Source organism: Phycodurus eques, chromosome 12, assembly GCF_024500275.1.
Source record: "Phycodurus eques isolate BA_2022a chromosome 12, UOR_Pequ_1.1, whole genome shotgun sequence".
NCBI lineage: Eukaryota > Metazoa > Chordata > Actinopteri > Syngnathiformes > Syngnathidae > Phycodurus > Phycodurus eques.
This window is the reverse complement of record NC_084536.1, coordinates 6,630,705-6,652,295: the sequence shown is the minus strand read 5'-3', so window position 1 is coordinate 6,652,295 and position 21,591 is coordinate 6,630,705. Positions and strand designations below refer to the sequence as shown.

Here is a 21,591-nt window from a genome sequence, read left to right as displayed (position 1 = left end):
AGTAAGAGTGTCCGCCTACATTTTGCATGAGGCCTTAACAGCCATGAAATCGTAACAAATTCACATGAAATATACACATACATCTCAATAAATTACAATACTGTCAAAAGCTAAATTTAGTTTGGTAGTTCAATTAGAAAATTATTTAATTCATTATTCATTATAAAAATGAAACTTAGAGAGATGCACTACACACACTCAGAGTGAAATATAGATTTTAAAAAAATAAATAAAAAATGTATTCATCTTCCATACCGCTTATCCTCACAAGGGTCGTGGGGGGTGCTGGAGCCCAATAATATGAGTATTGGATTGACCTTGACCTTTAAATTGTGAGGGGAGAGGAGCATATACTGTACAGTGTATTATGACGTTTATTCATTAACAAATAAATAAATAAAAGAATCTCATTCACAAACACACAGACAAACAAACGCACACATACACATTTTTCCTCCCTTCCCATCAAAGTCAGCCAAGGCCTGATTAATGAATTTCTCTCAAGAGAGACCCTGAGCATTCATTATTCTGTGGTGTGGGGTGTGCAGAATGATTTTTCTTCCCCGAGCTGGTCGGAAAACAGTCAGTGCCGATCATTGTAATTGTTGAACTTTTATGTTTCCAGTAGCAAATCCTTATGCGTGCGATCAACAAAGAGTTGGGACGAGTGACGGCCTCAATAATTGCCAAGTGAAACAGAACAGTTGCCAATTCACACTGTTGCCAGACACAAATCAAGGAGAAATGATGAGAAGACTCTGACACCACAGTGTAGTTACCAGATAAACTAACAGTTACCCTAGCTTCCTCTATTTCTTTTTCTGCTGCGCGTTATTCGGATTTTCAGTCAGGACGCGCCCTTCTCCAATATTACTGGCTCCAGGACACGCGCCTCTGCACTATGATTGGCTGCTGTATCCCTGTAGAACACGCCCGACTGCTTCCAGATGGGAAAAGATGTGCTGTATGTGCCTTAAGTGTGGCAGCATTAATATGTTTCCCACTAAACCTAACCTTAACACATCCTAAACCGCCTTATTCCCTAACCCTAAACCTTGTGATACATGTTTGGGATGTTCATCTCGTTACATTTGCGTAGCCTGCCCTTCCTGTGATGCAGGAGCCTATCATGTTGCAGTGGGACACGTCCTGCCTGGAAACTATGTGGGAATCCTAATAACGCCTCACTACTTTTTCTTCTTCTTTGAATTTTCTGGCATTCTGCATTCCCTGTGGCACCATACTAGTTCTCACAGGTCAGTCTTGGTACTGTAACATATATCAGGTATGGGGGTTCAGACTCATGACTGTGGGTGGAGATATTGTTGTATGTGTGGTGTGCTGTTTTTGTGCTTCCAAGTACACCACCACACACTATAAGACCAATCAGAACACACATGAAATTATTTTATGGGTGGGATCTCTTACATTTAAAAAATCAGGATGTTTAACATCGGCATGTCTGTACCCTGTTTTTACTCTCCACCAGGGGATTGAAACAAATTGTTGTCCTGGGTTACATCCAAATTATAGTTTACCTCAAAGGGCCGCTATGACTGTGAAAATCATAGAAATGTAGAATCACTTAATACATATACACAATCTACACTGAATTTGATAGTTGTGAAAAATTGTGCAAACCTATTACAGTACATTGCGTAAGTATACAGTTGAGGTATTTAGTGGAAAAAGGGATTTGTTCATCAGGATCTGTTAAAATTGAAAAGAACTTGGTACATATGTTATGTCAAAATGAAAGGAAGGACTCAATTTTGCTGGAAACATGAAGTACACTTTTTCAGACAAGACCCAGGTCTTGAGTATGAAACCTGTTCTCGTCACCCAGGTTTGTCCCAACCTATTCCGAACACATTAACCTGAAACAGCTCTTGAAGAAAATGATTACTGCATACCTTGGCTAGAGAAGGCAAACCAGAAATCGTCATCTTTTACACTTCAGTGATTAGGTGTTTGTAGCACTGGCACGAGCAGCAAAGTATTGGTTTTTCCAAGAGTCCTTTGGGCCCAATACCATGAATAATTCCCTCTTTAGCGAAGACAGCGGACATTGACATGCTCTCCGGAGACACAATGTACAAGGGCTTTGACTCTCAAGTATAAAGATACATTTCACTCAAGGGCGGCTCAGCTCTGCTCATTTGCCATTTCATTCAAAAACGCTTTAACCTCACTTGGCGAGATGTGCCAAGCAGACAGGACGTTCATTTTAACCAAGTATGCCACTTCTAAGTTGCAGAGGTAAAGAATGGCAAGGACAAGAACATTTGGACCACCGCTGAACAAATGTGTTGAAAGGAGGAACGAACACGAGAATGGTTTCCATGGCAACAAGAAACGACCTGCTCTCCCAGTCTTTACCCTTTGGCTACAGAAAAACCTGTTGGATTGTGTTTGTTTCCTTTGTTGTCTTTTGATTGACTTGGAGTCAGATGAGGAATGACAATGCTAATACATGTGATAAACATGGGAGCGATAGTTGGAAATTTCCTCAGAATTAAGTACTGTATGCTGTAGCGGCCACATTTTGTTTATCTGGACTTGGGACCGGGAGTGGCTGGGTATGAGTACATTGACCTGGAATAGAACCGGCACCATCTGCGTAAACGGCAGCAACATGTACCACTATATAGAATGTACCACTATATAGAATACAATAAACAACAACACACAACACACATGCACACACATTAGCACCACTTTCGCTGATTTAATGTTTTTTTTTTTTTTTTGTGGACTTCCCCACGTCCCCCGACAGGGACAAGTCGACAGGAAGGGCACAGTCTGGCAGGGCAGTCGTTAGCAGGAATTATTGGCTCTGGGTCGGGATTGACTGCTGTCTCACACAACCACGCACACACACACGCACGCACAAACGTACCATATACAAACATACACACACATGCATAAACACAATATAAGATGACAAGGTCTCTGTTAAGTGATCAATATGCAAAATCAGTTTCAAAGTGCCTACCCATTTATTTATGTGCCTGCAGGCTATTAACTGAATAGGCACTGGCAGAAATACACATAAATGCATTGACAAGGGTCCTCTGCTGATTGCCAATTATCAAGTAGAGAGTGTAGCCATGAAGGAGATAAACACACTGCCGATGTTGTCATGGCCCATGGACGAGGCAATTAAAGTGAAGTCAATCAGGTTTGGTGATAGCTGTCTGCGGTGTTTATATCACATGTTCAATCCAAATCACATGATAATATGACTGAGCAGATTGGGAGCAGCAGTGTACTCTGTATGACAAATTAGTCATAATTACTATGCAATTGGGAATGGCAAACAGTACTTAAATAAATAGATTGTATATATACCGAAGTGAATGTGAACAGAAGTAAGAATAGACATTCATTCACCCATCCTAATATGCGGAATCAGGTGTTCCAATCACTTCCATTGCCACATGTGTGCAAAAAAGCAAGTATATATATATATATATATATATATATATATATATATATATATATATATAAATATATCCATCCATCCATTTTCTAAGCCGCTTCTCCTCACTAGCGTCGCGGGCGTGCTGGAGCCTATCCCAGCTGTCATCGGGCAGGCGGCGGGGTACACCCTGAACTGGTTGCCAGCCAATCGCAGGGCACATAGAAACAAACGACCATTTGCACTCACAGTCATACCTACGGGCAATTTAGAGTCTCCAATTAATGCATGTTTTTGGGATGTGGGAGGAAACCGGAGTGCCCGGAGAAAACCACGCAGGCACGGGGAGAACATGCAAACTCCACACAGGCGGGGATTGAACCCCGCACCTCAGAACTGTGAGGCTGACGCTCTAACCAGTATATATATATATATATATATATATATATATATATATATATATATAATTTCTTTATTTTTTTCTGGTTTAGAATTATCACTTATTGCTGGGTGAAAAACAACACTGTACATATTTGGCCATATTACTCAGTTACCTTGACCATTTTTTGTACAACATAACAACCTTGATAGTGTGAAAAAAATATTTTAATAATTGTGAAAGTAAACAATGGAATTATATATTATTTGTTGTCAAGGTTGTTGTTTTATTATTATTATATTTATTTATTTTTATTTTTTATTTTCACACATTTTAGATCGGTTTGCATGTTGAAAAGACACATGCATGCTGTGCGGATCTCCTCTTGTCCATGTGTTTGATGTTCTGGAATATGTGGGGGCGGGACTTTTACACGGGTTAGGGCCAATGACTGCCTGGGACCTGGCAGTCATGGTAACGGGGGGGAGGTGAGTCTCACTTACGTGTATTGTGGTGCTCCTGAGGCCGGGCCGCCCGGTCTGGATGACTGCTTGGTGTTGGGGCTGACCTCTCATGGCCCGGGGCTGCTCCTTGGGTTCCCCCCCCCCCCATATCGTTCCCTTGTCGGGTGCCCATATCCGCCCTCCTTTCCAACAAACAAGGGACACTATCCCGCCCTCCGGCTGGGCGGGGACTGGTTGCATTGCGGGCCTTGCGCGTTGGGGGGGGGGGCGTCTTCCTCTCCTGTGGGTGGCCGGGCATGTGGGGCGGTGGGTGGGGTGGGGGGTTAGCTGGGGGGGTGGCATTGGGTCCCTGCGGCCCCCACTGAGTGGCCGGTTGTCGGGGCGCCTCGTGGGGCCGCCGGACCGCCCTGGGTCCCTCGGTGTGGGACGTGTCCCATCCGTCGTGCCGTGTTGCTCTCTGGTGGACCCTTGGGCCTGATCCCGCCTCTCGATTGATTGGGTGGATATATATATATATATATATATATAAATGTATATATATATATATATATATATATATATATATATATATATATATATATATATATATATATATATATATATATATATATATATATATAAATTCTGTTTTAGAATTATTAACACCCCTAGGACTTTCACTGGGTGTGGGGTCACCCACTTACTGCGACAAATAACTCAGGAATATGCAAATCGCTTGAGTATCCCCTCACTTATACTCTTGTCCTGTAGACGTTTATAATTCACATAATTAATGCCACCACACTTCAGCTTTACAGTCGGGTTCACGACCCTTGTCCTGCATGCTTCTTCTCCTGTACTTGTCCTGTTCTATCTTGTCCTATCCTTCCCTCACAGGGTGTAGAACTACAGCCCCATGCAATAATCATATTTAATGTTTCATTGTTGTAGATAATGTCATGATTTACTTCTCTCATCCTGTTTACAATTAGTGCTTTGTCTTTTGTCTTTGTTTCTCTCTCCCTTCTAGAAACTTTGTTCTGTTCAACTGTTCAAGTCTGATTCTCAATAAACCTCAATTATAATACCACAGCGGAAGCTTAAAAACTCCACTGTGACACAGTAAAACTGTTCCGGCATAAACGGGATACAGATTTTCTATTCTGCTTGACCTAACAGCTGAACAGGACAAAAAAAAAAAAAAAAGGAAAGCTAGCTTGGCCATGTTATATACTACATAATGCAAAAAATAAAACAAGAGTTATTTCTTGGACATGTAATAACACTGGGTTACAAAAAAAAATAATAATAATTGACGTTTTTTTCATCTGATGTTGGACAATTTTGCATTGCTGAATCTGAAAAAGACATCCGTTACTCTTTTTCAGGTCAGGGTTTTATGCCATGTAAGTACCTGGAAATTTAATGTGCTGTCATCATTGTTCAACATTTAGGGCATGAACCCCCGTTTATTTGAAGCTCTGAAGCGAAAATACATTTACATGTAAACAAAAACGTGACCCTAGCTCAAAAGGTTGACCTTATTGTGCAAAACCAATGTGATATTTGGATTCAGCAAATCAACATTGTCCTACTAGAGCTAAAAATATTTAAAAATAAATTTGTTGTTAAGCAGTGTAATCCTTAAAGTTTGCTCAAGATTTATTGCATCTGACATGGGCACACATTTTGATGTGGGCTGTCTTGTCTTGTGTCGCAGACAGCAACTTTGTGCTGGGCAATGCACAAGTGCAGTCGCTCTACCCCATCGTGTACTGCTCGGATGGCTTCTGCGAGCTCACGGGCTACGCTCGTGCTGAGCTCATGCAAAAGAGCTGCGCCTGCCACTTCTTGTACGGCCCCGAGACCAGCGACCGCTTCACGGCGCAGATCCAAGGAGCCCTGGACGAGCGGCGTGAGTTCAAGACCGAACTGGTGTTTTACAAGAAAGAAGGTGCGTCATACCATAACTCCAGCTATCCCTTTTCTGTATCGCTATTCCTCATTAGGGTCACGGGGGACTTTGGGCGAGAGATAAACATCCAACCACACTTACATTCACACCTAAGGACAATTTATAACAGGGGTCACCAACATGGTGCATGCAGGCCACAGGTAGCAGCCAAGGATCATATGAGCAGCCTGTGGGCCCGCTCTAAAATGGGACATTGTATTTTCCTAGGATTGTTGTAGAAGTGATCATTTCATATTAAAATACTTGCAGAGATTTATAGAAATAAAGTATTGCATATTGATTTATCTTTTTCCTCCTTTGGTAAATCATTGTTGATAATCATTGTGAGAAATCAAGAAATGCAGCCCAGCACAAGGCAGTGCAAACTGTAGGCCGGTCCCAAGCCCTGATAAATGCAGAGGGTTGCATCAGGAACGGCATCCGGCTTAAAACTTTGCCAAACAAATATGAGTGTTCATCCAAAGAATTCCATCCTGGATCAGTCGTAGCCCGGGTTAACAACATCCGCCTCCGGCGCCATTAATCATCTGGGCTCTGGTGGAAATTCAGCAACTGTAGGTCGAAGACGAAGGAGAGGTGGAAAGCGCCTTCTTAGGCAGAAAGAGAAGATGAAAGCCTAGAGCCTAGAACTGAATGTGGGGACTTTGAATGTTGGTACGATGACAGGAAAAGCTCAGGAGTTGGTTGACATGATGATTAGGAGAAAGGTGGGTACATTGTGAGTACCCAGAGAGGAACTGTGGTACTGCATACGGAAGTCTAGAGTGACAGAGAAGTATGTTAGAATAATACAGGACATGTACGAGGGCAGCAGAACAGTGGTGAGGTGTGCTGTAGGTGTGACAGAGGAGTTTAAGATGGAAGTGGATCTGCATCAGAGATCAGCCCTGAGCCCCTTCCTGTTTGCAGTGGTGATGGATAGGCTGTTGGATGAGGAATCCTGTGAACCATGATGTTTGCAGATGACATTGTCATCTGCAGTGAAAGCAGGGAGCAGGTGGAGGAACAGTTAGAAAGGTGGAGGCACGCACTGGAAATGAGAGGAATGAAGATTAGCCGAAGTAAAACTGAATAAATGTGCATGAATGAGAGGGGTGGAGGGGGAAGAGTGAGCTGCCAGGCAAGAGAGCTAGAGGAAAACCAAAGAGAAGGTTGATGGATGTAGTGAGGGAAGACATGAGGGCTGTTGGTGTTAGAGAGGAGGATGCAGGAGATAGGCTTATATGGAAAACGATGACACGCTGTGGCGACCCCTAACGGGATAAGCCGATAGGAAAATAACATTTTGTGAGAACTCATTAAGACGACCAGTGTCTGTACATCAAAGTTATTTGAGCAATTTAAATTTCAGAAGTTTACCAAAGTACCCAAGAAGTAGATCTCAGCCTCAAAACCCAATGTAGGGTCACAGTGTTTCCATTGCAGCGCGTTGGTAGATGTTCTGTTCTAAATCTCTTGGTGTGCGGTGAAGAATCCACCCCCGTGTTTTTTTTTAAGACGCAGTACCCAGAGAAAACCCACACAAGCACGATGAGAATTTGTAAACTGTGAAGGAGTTGGATTTTTGTGGTGTTAGAGGCAACAGGTGGACCCAAAGTCAGGGAAGCAGGGGAACCAGACATGGGAGCGGGCATATTCTTAAAAAAAAAAAGGCAAACATGGAACTTGGAATCATCAAAATATTAAAACTAAGAAAGTCCAAATAGGGGGAATAGACTCATCACAAGGAGAAACATGACAGTAAATATGTACAAACAAACTGACAGGACAACGAGGCACACCAAGACAAGACACGAGTGGCTGGATGGAGACGATTGGTGTTTGACACAAGGAACAGGGCTGACGAGAACAGGTGGGGACAAAACCCCAACAACGAGACAAGACAAGAACAAGTGACACAGAAAAACATGACGTGAAAAAAACCTAAATCTAATCTAAATAAAGTAAACAAAAACACAGATCATGACATAAACTCCACAGAGGAATCGGAACTCCCAACCTCACAACCGTGAGGCAGACATGCCAATCACACTTCCACTGTGCCGCATATCCTCATAATTAATTCACGAGAAAGTTATGTGAGCTAAAAAAGGGTACTATAGCGTGACAGAAAAAAATGCTGCATATATAATTATAAGACAGCTGGACAAACTCTATCTTTTCATGTTTTGATTCATGAATCAAAGGAGAATCATGAATCAAACTACTTAAAAGAGGATCTGTTATGCTAGTGTCTCAGAAAAATTTAGTTTTTTTCAGCACACAAAGGAAAAAAAATCATGTTTTTAAACATTAATGTCTCTCAAGTCACTTTTTTTCACAAGACCGAGGGAGTACTTGTCATATATACTGTACTTGAACGCTGCATGTGGATGGAACGCCAATGTACAAATAATTATATATCTGTCGTTTTTAATCAAAGTTTGGTTATGACAACGGGGGGTGGCATTGGGTCGGGGCGCCTCGGTGGGGCGGTGGATCGCCCTGGATCCCTCGGTGTGGGACGTGTCCTGTCCACCGGGCTGCTCTCGGGTGGAGTCCTGGGCCCGACGCTGCCTCTCGATTGGGTGGGTGTGGTCTTCAGCCCCCGCGTGCAGGCGCAGCAATTACCGGACACTTCTGACGGTCATTGTGCACGCGAAACCATGTCAATTCACATGCATGTGTCCGCAGACGCACAGCCCTGGGACGTATTCGCTGGGTGTGGGGCCACTCACCCATTGGGACAAATAACTTGTGACTATGTGAATTTCTTGGGTACCTCCTCGCTCACACTCTGGTCTTACAGAAATGTATAATTTACACAGCCACTCCCACCAGACTTCAGCTGTACAGCCAGGTTCACAACCCTTGTCCTGCATGCTTCCCCTCCTGTCCTTGTCCTGTCCAGTCCTTTCCTATCTTGTCCTGTCCTTCTTTCAAAGGATGTAGCACTACTGCCCCATACAACACTCATAAGTAATGTGTCATTATTCTAGGTATATAATGATTTACTTTCCTCATCTTGTTTACAGCTAGTGCTTTGTCTGTTCTTGTCTTCTTTTCCTATATTATCTAGTTATCTTTTTACTCTATCTCCTTTTTTCCGCTCCCCTCTAAACACCTTATTCTTTTTGACTGATCGACTCTGATTCTCGATAAATATCCATCAAAATACTACGAAACCACAGCGGCAGCTTAAAAAGTCCAACGTGACACAGTAAAACTGTTCCGGCATAAAAGAGATACAGATCCTCCTTTCTGCTTGACCTAACAGCCGAACAGGACAAATAAATAATTAAATGGTTATGTCAGTGTCTAGTGTAATTATAATTTTTTTACCATTTCATATTTTTTGCACTCTGTGAAAAGGATCCATCCATTCCATCAGTCCATCCAATCTATTTTCTACACTGCTTATCATCACTAGGGTTGCCGATGATATGCCTATTCCAGTTGACCTTTGGCAAAAGGCAGGGTACACCTTGGACTGGTCGCCGGCCACTTGCAGACCATATAGACATCACCTATTCAGAGTCACATTTATGAATAATTTAGATTTCAATGAAGCCGTGCATGTTTTTGGAAGGTGTGAGGAACCTAGAGTAACAGGAGAAAACCAAGGCATGCACATTGAGAACATGCAAACTCCACAAAGATAGAATAGATATAGGACAGAATAGAATAGAACGTATTGCCATTTGTACAAGTTAAAAACAGGTTAAAACACGTACAGTAAACTGGAATTCTTCTGCATGCCCCTGAGTCATTAGTAACAAATTAACAAAAAAAAATACTAATTTGCTAAATATACATTTTTCCACATTGGAGTCAATTTCCTGGTGAATGTATATTGAAGCAATAACAGCACACATACTGTATATTACAGCAAAGCCACTGTTTTCGATGAGTCGCTGTACAGACTTTCACTCTTGTACATGTGTTTGCTAATCATTGCAGGAATTGAGGAAGATTGCAGAGCACACCATAGAAAATACTGGCAAAATCATTTGTTCTGTTTGCCTTTTTATTCAGTAAATATAATCATTGCACTGATGCAACCCTTCACTAAATATTTAAGCACCTATTTTTGAATTGTCTCATCATCATAATCCCCTCTTTCATTCCTGACAAATACTAATTGAAAACAAAACAGAAGCTGCATCGTGTTGCTACTGTTTACCCTTTTATTCCAGGCAAACAAGGACAATATGTCTAATGATTTTATTCAGGCACTCTGTCCTCCTGCATTATTCACACGCCTAATCTACTCTGTGTTAGTAAAACCATGCAGGAAACAGTATCCATAACTGCCACGCATCGTCTCCTGAGGGATTACGGGCGAGTAACATGAAACCAAAACAAAAGCATTGCCGGTGCAGGAATAGTCTGTACTAACCGGCAAGATAGCGGCTTTGTCTGATTTGCAGCATCCTGGCAAAAGAAAATGACTATAACTGAACCAATATGTCATGAAGCTAATACAGTACCAAAAATATTGTCTTTGCTGGTTCTAGTTAGGACTGGAGCAGCAGCACTCTGGAACATTTGGAGATTTTGGCGGGAGCCTGGCAACAGAAAGTGACCATCAACTGAATCTAGACATTAAGAAAAAATGTGCTAGCTTCTCTGCATTGACAAGAGTTTTAGGGGGAGCAACAAAGGCAGTACGTAATGGGCGATCTGTTATGCCTGTGGAGTACAAAACATTACGGGCAGAACCAAAGATAGAACTCTAGAGCCAACTGGCTTTGTTTTTCTGTTCCCGTATGGATTGTTATTTTTCATCTTCTTTCCTGTATATATATCTTTGTTATGAAACAGACTCAAATAAAATGATATGCTTTGTATGTATGTACACTGCTCACGAAAGGATATTCAGATTTTGAGTACAATTTCGGGATGAACCTAAAATGCACTATGACCTTTGCAGGTGGACTTAATTTTCTCTAAACTTTTAAATACATGATATGCTTTGTATGTATGTACACTGCTCACGAAAGGATATTCAGATTTTGAGTACAATTTCGGGATGAACCTAAAATGCACTATGACCTTTGCAGGTGGACTTAATTTTCTCTAAACTTTTAAATACACATGTCCATCTGTTTAATGTTTCAGCACTTTTTGCACAACCTCCTGTTCTCCAACAAGGAAATATGCAACCCATAAATGAATGTGGTTGGATGTTTGGTGGTGGTCCAAGGGGGGCGTAGGTGCAGAATGGCAGCCGCGCTTCTGTCAGACTGCCCCAGGGCACCCGTGGCTACATAAGTAGCTTACCACCACTAGGTGTGACTGTGGAATGAATGAATAATGTATGCAATTGTAAAGCGTCTTTGAGTGTCTAGAAAAGTGCTATATACTGTAAGTGTAATCCATTATTACATTTAGGTTCAACCTGAAAATTAACCCGCAAGCAATATGCATTTATGTGGAGTGGACTGTATGTTTCTGATCCTCGTTTTGTGTGCAGGTACACAGTTCTGGTGTCTTCTGGACATCGTGCCCATCAAGAACGAGAAGGGCGAGGTGGTCCTCTTCCTGGTGTCCCATAAAGACATCACTGACAAGAAGAAGGACCAAGATCCGGAACAAGGACCTGACACAGGTGAGCGACCCGGGTTTAAATTCCAGTATCGGATATTCATATAAATAAGGACTTCAATTGGGACCAGATGGTGATGCATTCCAGATGTTTTGAAAATATAAAAATGCAGACTGGTATCTTATATGCCAATATTCTATACTCTGACTATTCTATACTCTAACATGTTCCCTGTGGTGAATCAATTAAAAGTGCTTTTCGCACTGCCTGTTCATTTTCTGCCATTTTTTTCTGTGCTGCTTCTATGAATAAATGGCAACCTCACAGAAAGGGAGGACGTAATCAACCAGGTGGCATTATTCAGGCTTCTGCAGTATAATCAGAGGTGGAAATGGAGACAGGATGCCACCTGTGTGTAAAGGAATTCCGTGATGCCCGGAACGAAGTGTGAAGTTCTGTACAACAACAATTTGTTGCGGCAATATCCCGTCTTCCCTGGGCTCTGTGTAAAATTCACGTTTATTTATTGAAAACCTTTTTTTTTTTTTTGCAGCACGGCTATGTGAAATATACGACAAAAAAAACGGGTGTGAGCCTCTGCTTGCCCTTGCACAGAGCGCATTAAATCACTGCCTTAATAATTTAAAATGTACAGTATGTTCAACCTCCCCCCGCCTCTCCTGAGGATGTAGTGGATATTGTGAAAATAAAGGAGCAAACTACACTCCTCCCCAAGGCCTCTACTTTTATTTACGCTGTCCTCCTTGCAATCCAATGTGGATTATTGATAAACAAAGCCCTTGTCGCGTCTCATATGAAGTGATCCTTACTATTATGCATTGGTATGGCATGGCACACATCAGTGAGTGTGAGATCCATTGAGGCCAATTCACGACTCCTCTGTTTTACACAAATATTTATTTTGCCTTGAGGGCATGACGTTGTTTTTTTCTTGAATGCTCTGGTTCATAATAAATTCTTCTGAGGTGGCCATTTAACACAAACACCCTGGGCAAAGGAGGGAGAAAGACGATGGAGGGATTGTGGTTAGGATGCAATAAGTTAATATTACTTCTATTACTATTACAGTACTATTAATATGATAATAAATGTTGTGGATGTAATAACATCTACACTACCGTTCGAAGGTTTTAGAACACTCCAATTTTTCCAAGTTTTTTGCAGTTCAATGTCTCATTGTACTCTCATTCAAATGAAAGCACATAACAAAAACAGTTCCAAAAAGAAATCATGGAATCAATCTATAAATGCATTCAAAACAAAAAAGGTCTTCCCAACTCTTTTGCTATGTCCATCCCAAACCAGCTCGATGGGGTTAAATAATTGGATAATTGGATAATAGATAATTGGATAATAATAATTGGATAATTCTGAAATGTACATTATTTGTGTTTTGTTTGGGTAACCTTACATTTTTTTCTTCACCTATGTCAGTTCACTTCACTTGTCTTAGTTTCTACCATTTCAATATATTCATTGGACTTGAACTGCTGTAACTGTTTCATCAATAATTTTATGACCATTAATCAGCTGTTCACCAACTTAAAATGAGAAGCCATGGTGGCACACTGATCAACTTCCTCTATATATAGAGAGAAGCTGTTCAAGCACACATTTCGTTTTGTCAACAATCTAAAGGTGTTGCTCTGTTTGGTTGAGCCTGTTTGCGTTCTACAGATGAGGAGACGGGTCTGGAGGTGCATCAGGTGACCCGCCCCCCCGGCTTCAACGCCAACCGCCGCCGCAGCCGGGCCGTCCTCTATCACCTTTCGGGGCACCTGCAGAAGCAAGACAAGAGCAAACTCAAGCTCAACAATGTGAGTCCCAAATATGATTATACATTCTTTGAAGTCCAAGTTATGATAGCACTTTTAAATACATTATATAAACTTTATTGCCACACCATTAGGTACACCTCCACTTTGAAGAGGTGTGTGAGTCATACTGTCCCAATTTCTGATTGAATGATAACCATCACAGCTTTTCTCTTTGCCCTTAATGATACCCTTCTGTGATGGCATCAAAAAATACACTTGTGGAGTTTATTCCTTAAATGCTAACTGAGTTGAAGTCTCATGATATTTGCTCTTCACTGGCACACATTATCGTCATGGTTCAAACTCTGATTATAATTTTTTTTTTGGGTGGGGGTTATGTTTCTCAGAAATGTTGGGTTGACAGCAAATTGTACCATGATTAGAGGTTCCACTTTATTTTCAAGTCCCTGGCACAGAGATGCCCATGCAAGAAATTGAACAGTCTGAAGCAACCATATTGGACAAAGTCCTGGGCTCGTACTTTGACGAACTCCTACAAGGAAATCCACCATCTATCTCTTAGTGTACTGTAATATATATTCCCAGCATGCATTGTAATATTCATAGCTCCATAGTGTTTAAGCATTTCAGGGTAAATAAGAAGCCTATACAACAAGAGACACATGCAAGAAAATACGATAATACGAAAAAGAAAATGATCATACAAATCTGTTGTGTAGAAATACTGAACACTAACAATGCGGCACCGTTGCAGAAAAGCATTGTTGTATATGTTTCTATTATATACAGTACATGTGGGTTTGGTAGTAGGAATATGTTTCCATTGGAGGTAGCTCATTGTAGAGGTTAAGAGTCAGGAGCCAATTGCTGCTTTCACAGTATCACCTGATTCTAGTATTGACCAAATAATGATTCCCAGCTGGTTGCCAGTAAGTTACTGTAAATGCAAGTTTACTGTTGCCAGTAAGTGACTGTGAATTACTGTAATGTTTAAAAAAAAAAATAATTATGTCTAAGACAGATAAAACACAACGTTTTTTTTTCTCTACTTGATGCATGGCATCAAAGTTATTTCAAGGAGAAGGCCATGTAGAAGAAGCAGAAGCGTTCATTGCTGCTTGCAGCATTAAATAGTTTGTGGTCATAAAAGTGCAATCTATCATGATAAGAACTCCAGTATCTAATATTTTGACGATATGATTTGGCTAACAAGGTAAAAAAAGTAAAACTAGAAACAGCTCTCAGTATGACACTTCTACACCACTGCAAACTACAGTGAATCCCAGTTTATCACGGGGGGCTATATTCCAAACCCACCTGCAATTACTCTGTTACATTTACTCAAGTAACATTTTGGATAAAAGCTGTACTTTTCAGAGTAGTTTTTATGAAGCATACTTTTTACTTTTACTAAAGTATTTATGGTAAGAAGAAACGGTACTTTTACTGCGTTAAAAGAATCTAAATGCCTGCCGTGCAGGAACGAGCCGGAACGCGCCGGAGCGTGCTAGAACGTGCAGGGGCGTGCAAGAGGGCGGTTCTTTGAAAACGGACACACAAACTTTGAGCTTTAAGAATATAGATTACAACTTACAAAGAACAACAGCTAAAACATGCAGTGCAGTTTTGTCACTGCCCAAACTTACAAATTTCCGCCCACTTCTAACTTGAGAAAACTCCATACGGGGAGTTGCAGTTTTGTTTTTTTGTTTTTTGTTGGGAGTTGTTTTTTCTGTTGTTTTGGCTGTGCATGTGGCGACCTAAAGTAACAGTAGTCTGAATTGAGTACAATATTTGGCTACTCTACCCACCTCTCCTCGCAATATGAAGAAACACTACAGAAAACTTTATAGTTTTACCACTCGTACATGCTTTAAACACATTTAATCTTAAACTAAGTTAAACCTATTAAAACACTTTTTAGAGTATTCCTTAGCGCCTGTTCTCTCTCGCTCACTGTTTTCTAAATATGATCCAAAGTGTGCTTGCTTCAAGGTGTTTGTTTTCACTCCCAGTTGAATTTTTCCATACTATACTAAGAAACAGAAGAGAAATACATGTTGTATATTTAAGCACCAAAAACATTTACTAAACTATATATCATTTTGTCTACCAAAATCCGCTTAATGCTAACATATACGATAACCTACCTGTATAAACCTTCAAACAACTGCAACTTTAACAGACAGAGCAGCAAAAATACTCACACATACATTCTCTGTGCTCTGTGTAACAACAGATATTAAAACCGTAAAACATGCTACGGTGTTACACTGCAAGCATCCTTTTATTCTTATTCTTTATTTACGCTACATCTCTTCCAGTAGACCTCAGTGCTGCCCAGGATGTTGTGGCACAAAGTGGTACTACATAGAAGGTGTGCAGCAACTAAAATCGGACTTGTCCGTATATTGTAAAAATTCAGTAATGATTGCTCAAAAATCTGCAAAAAATGATGAACTGCAATATAGCAAGGGTTCACTGTGTACATATTATGCAGGTGCACCTCATGTTGTTGCCTTCTTCTTTTTCTCTCCTTAGTACCTCCCAAAGGAGCCATGAAAATAACGTCCAGTCCTTGACCAATCTCCTGTGACATTAGTAAAGCAACCAAAATATGGGCTGCCACTGCAATCGCACCATTGGTGGTATTTCTGTGGTACCCAAAAGAAAACTTTAAGCCATGGTTGTGTTAATATGTCACGTTCGCATACAAAAGTGGATTGTCGAAGTTGGTTGTAACAGGTTTTTCCAATTGGACAAAAAGTCACCATAGAGTACTGGAAACAGTGCAGCCAAGAGAAACACTACCAAATAAAGAGAATATATTGCTGGGAATCAAATCATGCAATGTCATAATAATTACAATTGAAGTTGTAAATGCAGGTCAGTGCCTTTTGTAGTGTTTAGGGCAGCCTAAAGTGGCATACAGTATGTACTTTTGTACAGTGCTGACAGATAGCGTAAAGGTCACCCTGACTTCTGCTGCGGGTTAAAGGAGCTCTGTGCTTTGAATCCTGACAGCGTACAGCCTGGGTCTATCACGTTAGCCAGTAGCTACACACCTGAAAAGATGTGCTGCGACACATGCTATCGGCCGTGCGTGGCTTTTTTAGCCTTAGTGCTACTGGTTGCAAGTCAGTTGTCAAGACAATGATGTCTATTATTGCTCACTGACTGCTTCATTTAGGGAACAATGAGATCCAATACATTTAGGTATAATGAGATCCAATACAAGAGCTACTGTCTCTATAAAAAAAAATTATAATTCTACCTGTACAACTATAGGGCACCCAAAACTAGAACAGCTCTCAGCATGATGCAATGCCACAATAACTATATTTTTGGTACGGAGCACAGGTCGGAGTTTTGTTTGGATCCCATTCAAATTTGGTGTGTTTGTAACAGTACTTGATATGTCAACAGGGGCCCATTTTCAATTTTGATGAAAAGAAAAAGTCACAGACACAATAAACACCAATCAATAAAAATCAATAAACAACAATCTTTGTTACTATCAAATTTGATGCACCTTTAATTACTTATTGGATTCAACGGAAATCTGGTTGAGCGAAACCACCAACACTCAGGGTATCAGAGAAAGTGGTCCAATAATGTGATATATAATAATAATAATGTGGGATATACGAATTACGAATTTAAATTACTTTGGTATCATATCACTTCTAATGGCCATATTACTGGAAGTGGATGTGAGGTTTAAAAAGGAATCAAAGCAGAGCTGCCAACCTATATAAATTCAAATTTCCATATTTGCAAACAAACAAAACACAATTGAATTGGATAGTTTGTGTATGGACAATAGTTTTGGCTTCTATTTTGTGCAATGTACTTCTTTTACACATACAAGAAGTACATGTAAGAAGAATAAATGTAATTGTCTTCTCTTGCATGCTATTTACTGTATATTACATATTTATTTTTCCGATATGCACAACTGCTGCTGAAACGATGCAAATGTCACCATTGGGGGGCTGATAAAGGTTATCTTATATGACTAATATTCATTTATAATAATAATGTACTTTTAACCTGCCCACGTTCTGAAGTGACGTGTACAGTGACGTACTAATTAATTTCCGGTTCAGAGGCTTTGTCCTGCGTGGACCTGTATTATTTTATATTTATATCTCTAAACACATAATTATTGGCCTGTTATTTTGATGTTGGTTACTCTCCACGAAAACGTGGTTCCAGCCAGACTTATGTGACAAGTGTATCGTTTCACTAAATCACTTGCTTCGATGTTTTGCGACTGCATGACACGATGGCTTAGCAATTAGCTTTGACATTGTTTCCACCTTCGTGACACTTTTGTAAGAAGCATCGTAAGACGCGTAGCTTATTCCGTACCATGGAGGCGATGATCAATGACTTACAATGAGTTGACACTGGACGACGCAAAGAGAATTTTTGCTTCCACAGCTTGGTAGCTGGAGGGCATAATAAAACACCGTGCACCAAGCAGCTGTTCAGTGTGGATGCACCGATAATGTCAGACGCTGGATTCTTTAAAAAAAATCTTCCAATATCCGGAACAATCAGTGTTATCCCCGTAATGAGTCAACGTCAACTGAGTACCATAACAAAATACGGACGTTCCGTAACATTTGGCAGCTCTGTCAAAGTGACCTTAGTAAAGGCTCCCTTAAACCTTCATTACCCTATTACTGGATTGTTTCATTGAACTTTTACGATGAACATACTGTATCAAAAACAATTGGAGGATGCCTGGTGGGATGCATTGTGGTCATCTACAACCCCAATTCCAATGAAATTGGGACGTTGTGTTAAACATAAATAAAAACAGAATACAATGATTTGTCAATCGTGTTCAACCTATATTTAACTGAATACACTACAAAGACAAGATAATGAATGTTCAAACTGATCAAATGTATTTTTTTTAGCAAATAATCATTAACTTGGAATTTTATGGCTACAACACATTCCCAAAATGCTGGGACAGGGTCATGTTTACCACTGTTACATCACCTTTTCTTTTAACAACATTAAATAAACGTTTGGGAACAGAGGACACGAATTGTTGAAGCTTTGTAGGTGGAATTCTTTCCCATTCTTGCTTGATGTACAGCTTCAGCTTTTCAACAGTCCGGGGTCGCCGTTGTCGTATTTTACGCTTCATAATGAGCCACACATTTTCAATGGGAGACAGGTCTGGACTGCAGGCAGGCCAGTCTAGTACCCGCAATCTTTTACTACAAAGCCACGCTGTTGTAACACATCCAGAATATGGTTTGGCATTGTCTTGCTGAAATAAGCAGGGGCGTCCATGAAAAAGACGTGGCTTGGATGGCAGCATGTTTCTCCAAAACCTGTATGTACCTTTCAGCATTAATGGTGCCTTCACAGATGTGTAACTTACCCATGCCATTGGCACTAACACAGCCCCATACCATCACGGATGCTGGCTTTTGAACTTTGCGTCCATAACAGTCCGGATGGTTCTTTTCCTTTTTGGCCCGGAGGACACGATGTCCACAATTTCCAAAAACAATTTGAAATGTGGACTCGTTAGACAACAGAACACTTTTCCACTTTGCATCAGTCCATCTTAGATGAGCTCAGGCCCAGAGAAGCCGGTGGTGTTTCTGGGTGTTGTTGATAAATGGCTTTTGCTTTGCATAGTAGAGTTTCAAATTGCACTTACGGATGTAGCACCAAACTGTATTTACAGACATTGGTTTTCAGAAATGTTCCTGAGCCAATGTGGTGATATCCTTAACACATTAATGTCGGTTATTGATGCAGTGCCGCCTGAGGTATCAAAGGTGAAGGAACCTGTGTTTTAAAATCTCCTAACTTCCGTGGTTCCAAGTGTGCTCGTTTTCGTGAAAGAACTTCGTTCACAACAATGTATAAAAAACAACCAATTTATTCCTGACAGAGGAGTCTATACATTTTGCAGAGCTCTGGGTTCATAACTACCCTATCTTATCCTTAGCAGATACAGTAGTCGAACCAAACTATCTGACTCTACCCCAGACTTATACAATGTTTCAAACAGGCCGGTGTGGAATCGCTGTCATCTGATTGGTCCGTAATCTGATGTCTCCTGCATTCAATGTTTATAGTGGCTCCCCGCAGTTCCTTTCTTCTTTGCCATCTGTCTCCAAATACCCTCTGATGGGGGTCACATACCCCCCGATAGGGGCCTTCCTGCAATATACTCCTATACTCCAATACACATTCTCTTCCAAACTAGTTAGAATTACATATTAGAATATAAAGTATTCTATATTCCCTACAAAGGTCACGGGCATTCAATGTTGGTTTTCGGCCTTGCTGCTTCCATGCAGTGATTTCTCCAGATTCTCTGAACCTTTTGATGATATTATGGACCGTAGATGATGAAATCCCTAAATTACTTGCCATTGTACATTGAGTAACATTGTCCTTAAACTGTTCGACCATTTTCTCATGCACTTGTTCACAAAGAGGTGAATCTCGCCCCATCTTTGCTTGTGAATGACTGAGCAATTCAGGGAAGCTCCTTTTATACCCAATCATGGCACCCACCTGTTCCCAATTAGCCTGTTCACCTGTGGGATGTTCCAAACAGGAGTTTGATGAGCATTCCTCAACTTTCTCAGTCTTTTTTGCCACCTGTCCCAGCTTTTTTGGAACGTGTTGCAGCCATAAAATTCTAAGTTAATGATTATTTGCTAAAAACAATAAAGTTGTTCAGTTTGAACATTAAATATATTGTCTTTGTAGTGGATTCAATTAAATATAGGTTGAAGATGATTCGCAAATCATTGTATTCTGTTTTTATTTATGTTTAACACAACGTCCCAACTTGATTGGAATTGGGGTTGTATGACCATGTATTTCTACTTATTGTGTCTGAATTTATTTACTTCCAATAGGTACCCCTAATTAAATGTCCAGTCAGTCCATACCACATTATGTATTATCCACGTCTCAATCACCTCCATCCCTATCACCCTGTGCAGAACATGTTCGGGGAAAAACCTCCGATACCAGAGTATAAGGTAGCGGCCATCCAGAAGTCCCGCTTCATACTGCTCCATTACGGCACCTTCAAAGCCGGCTGGGACTGGCTGATCCTGCTGGCCACCTTCTACGTGGCAGTCACTGTGCCCTATAATGTATGCTTCACTGTGGTGGGTGGGCGAGACGAAGGCAGCGCCCCCAGAAGCCCTCCAAGTGTCAGCGACATCCTGGTGGAGATCTTGTTCATGCTCGGTGAGACATCTAAAATACTCCCACATTATTGGTAAATTGGCTGTATTACCTAACAATCAAACAAGGAATACAATAGAACCTTAAACAATCCCTAATATACCCCATGACTTTATTCGGTATTCGATGGACCCCCTATGAGTGATATCTGTGGTTGTCTGTAAATAAGCCTTGACCACTTTGTAACAACTCCCTCGCTCTTGTAAAAAAAACCTGTGGTAGATTCAGAGAAAATTCACATCTCATGAGTCCAATCATCAGTCATCCTTCTAGCGTTCTGATATAGAGAAAAGTTTTTAATGAAAGAATTTGCAGAAGAGAGGAAGGATATGAGCCATTTGCTACTGAACATTACGTCTGATGACTGCAGTCATTTCCTAGAATATAACCGGCCTGTTTGTCCCCCTTCTAAGTGTCGGAAATGTGAACCATCGCCCATGGACAATGGTTCTTAATGCACAAAGAGGAAACACTTCAAATTACACTAGCCACCCGCAGCAGTTTAATGGCAGACACCTGTCACCCCAAAAGCCATTTGTTGGAACTTACTGGCCAGTGTTGGGTATCAATGTTTTTTAAAAAAAAAATAATGAGAAATGTGTTCATTTTAGCTAATATGCATTTTCTGTTAAGTTATAGCTGCGTTATTTAATGATTCATCGCTTTGCAATCCGGACTCTTTCATTCCATCTTTCTTAGATAAACAAAATCAAGGGAAAACATCCTTGATATTGTTTCTCTTATGAAACATAATAGTGGCGGGCTGGTCAATACAGGGCACTAGGGCACGTAAGTGGTG

General features: G+C 40.8%; 1 protein-coding gene across 1 annotated transcript in view; it reads left to right on the top strand.

Annotated features, from left to right (window-relative positions):
- Positions 1–21,591, top strand: part of kcnh3 (potassium voltage-gated channel, subfamily H (eag-related), member 3) — a 124,545-nt gene that overhangs the window by 65,130 nt on the left and 37,824 nt on the right. The window contains exons 2-5 of the mRNA XM_061691718.1: positions 5,964–6,197; positions 11,674–11,808; positions 13,444–13,583; positions 20,543–20,795. Of these exons, the coding sequence (XP_061547702.1) occupies positions 5,964–6,197; positions 11,674–11,808; positions 13,444–13,583; positions 20,543–20,795 (762 nt within the window). The remainder of the gene's footprint in view (positions 1–5,963; positions 6,198–11,673; positions 11,809–13,443; positions 13,584–20,542; positions 20,796–21,591) is intronic.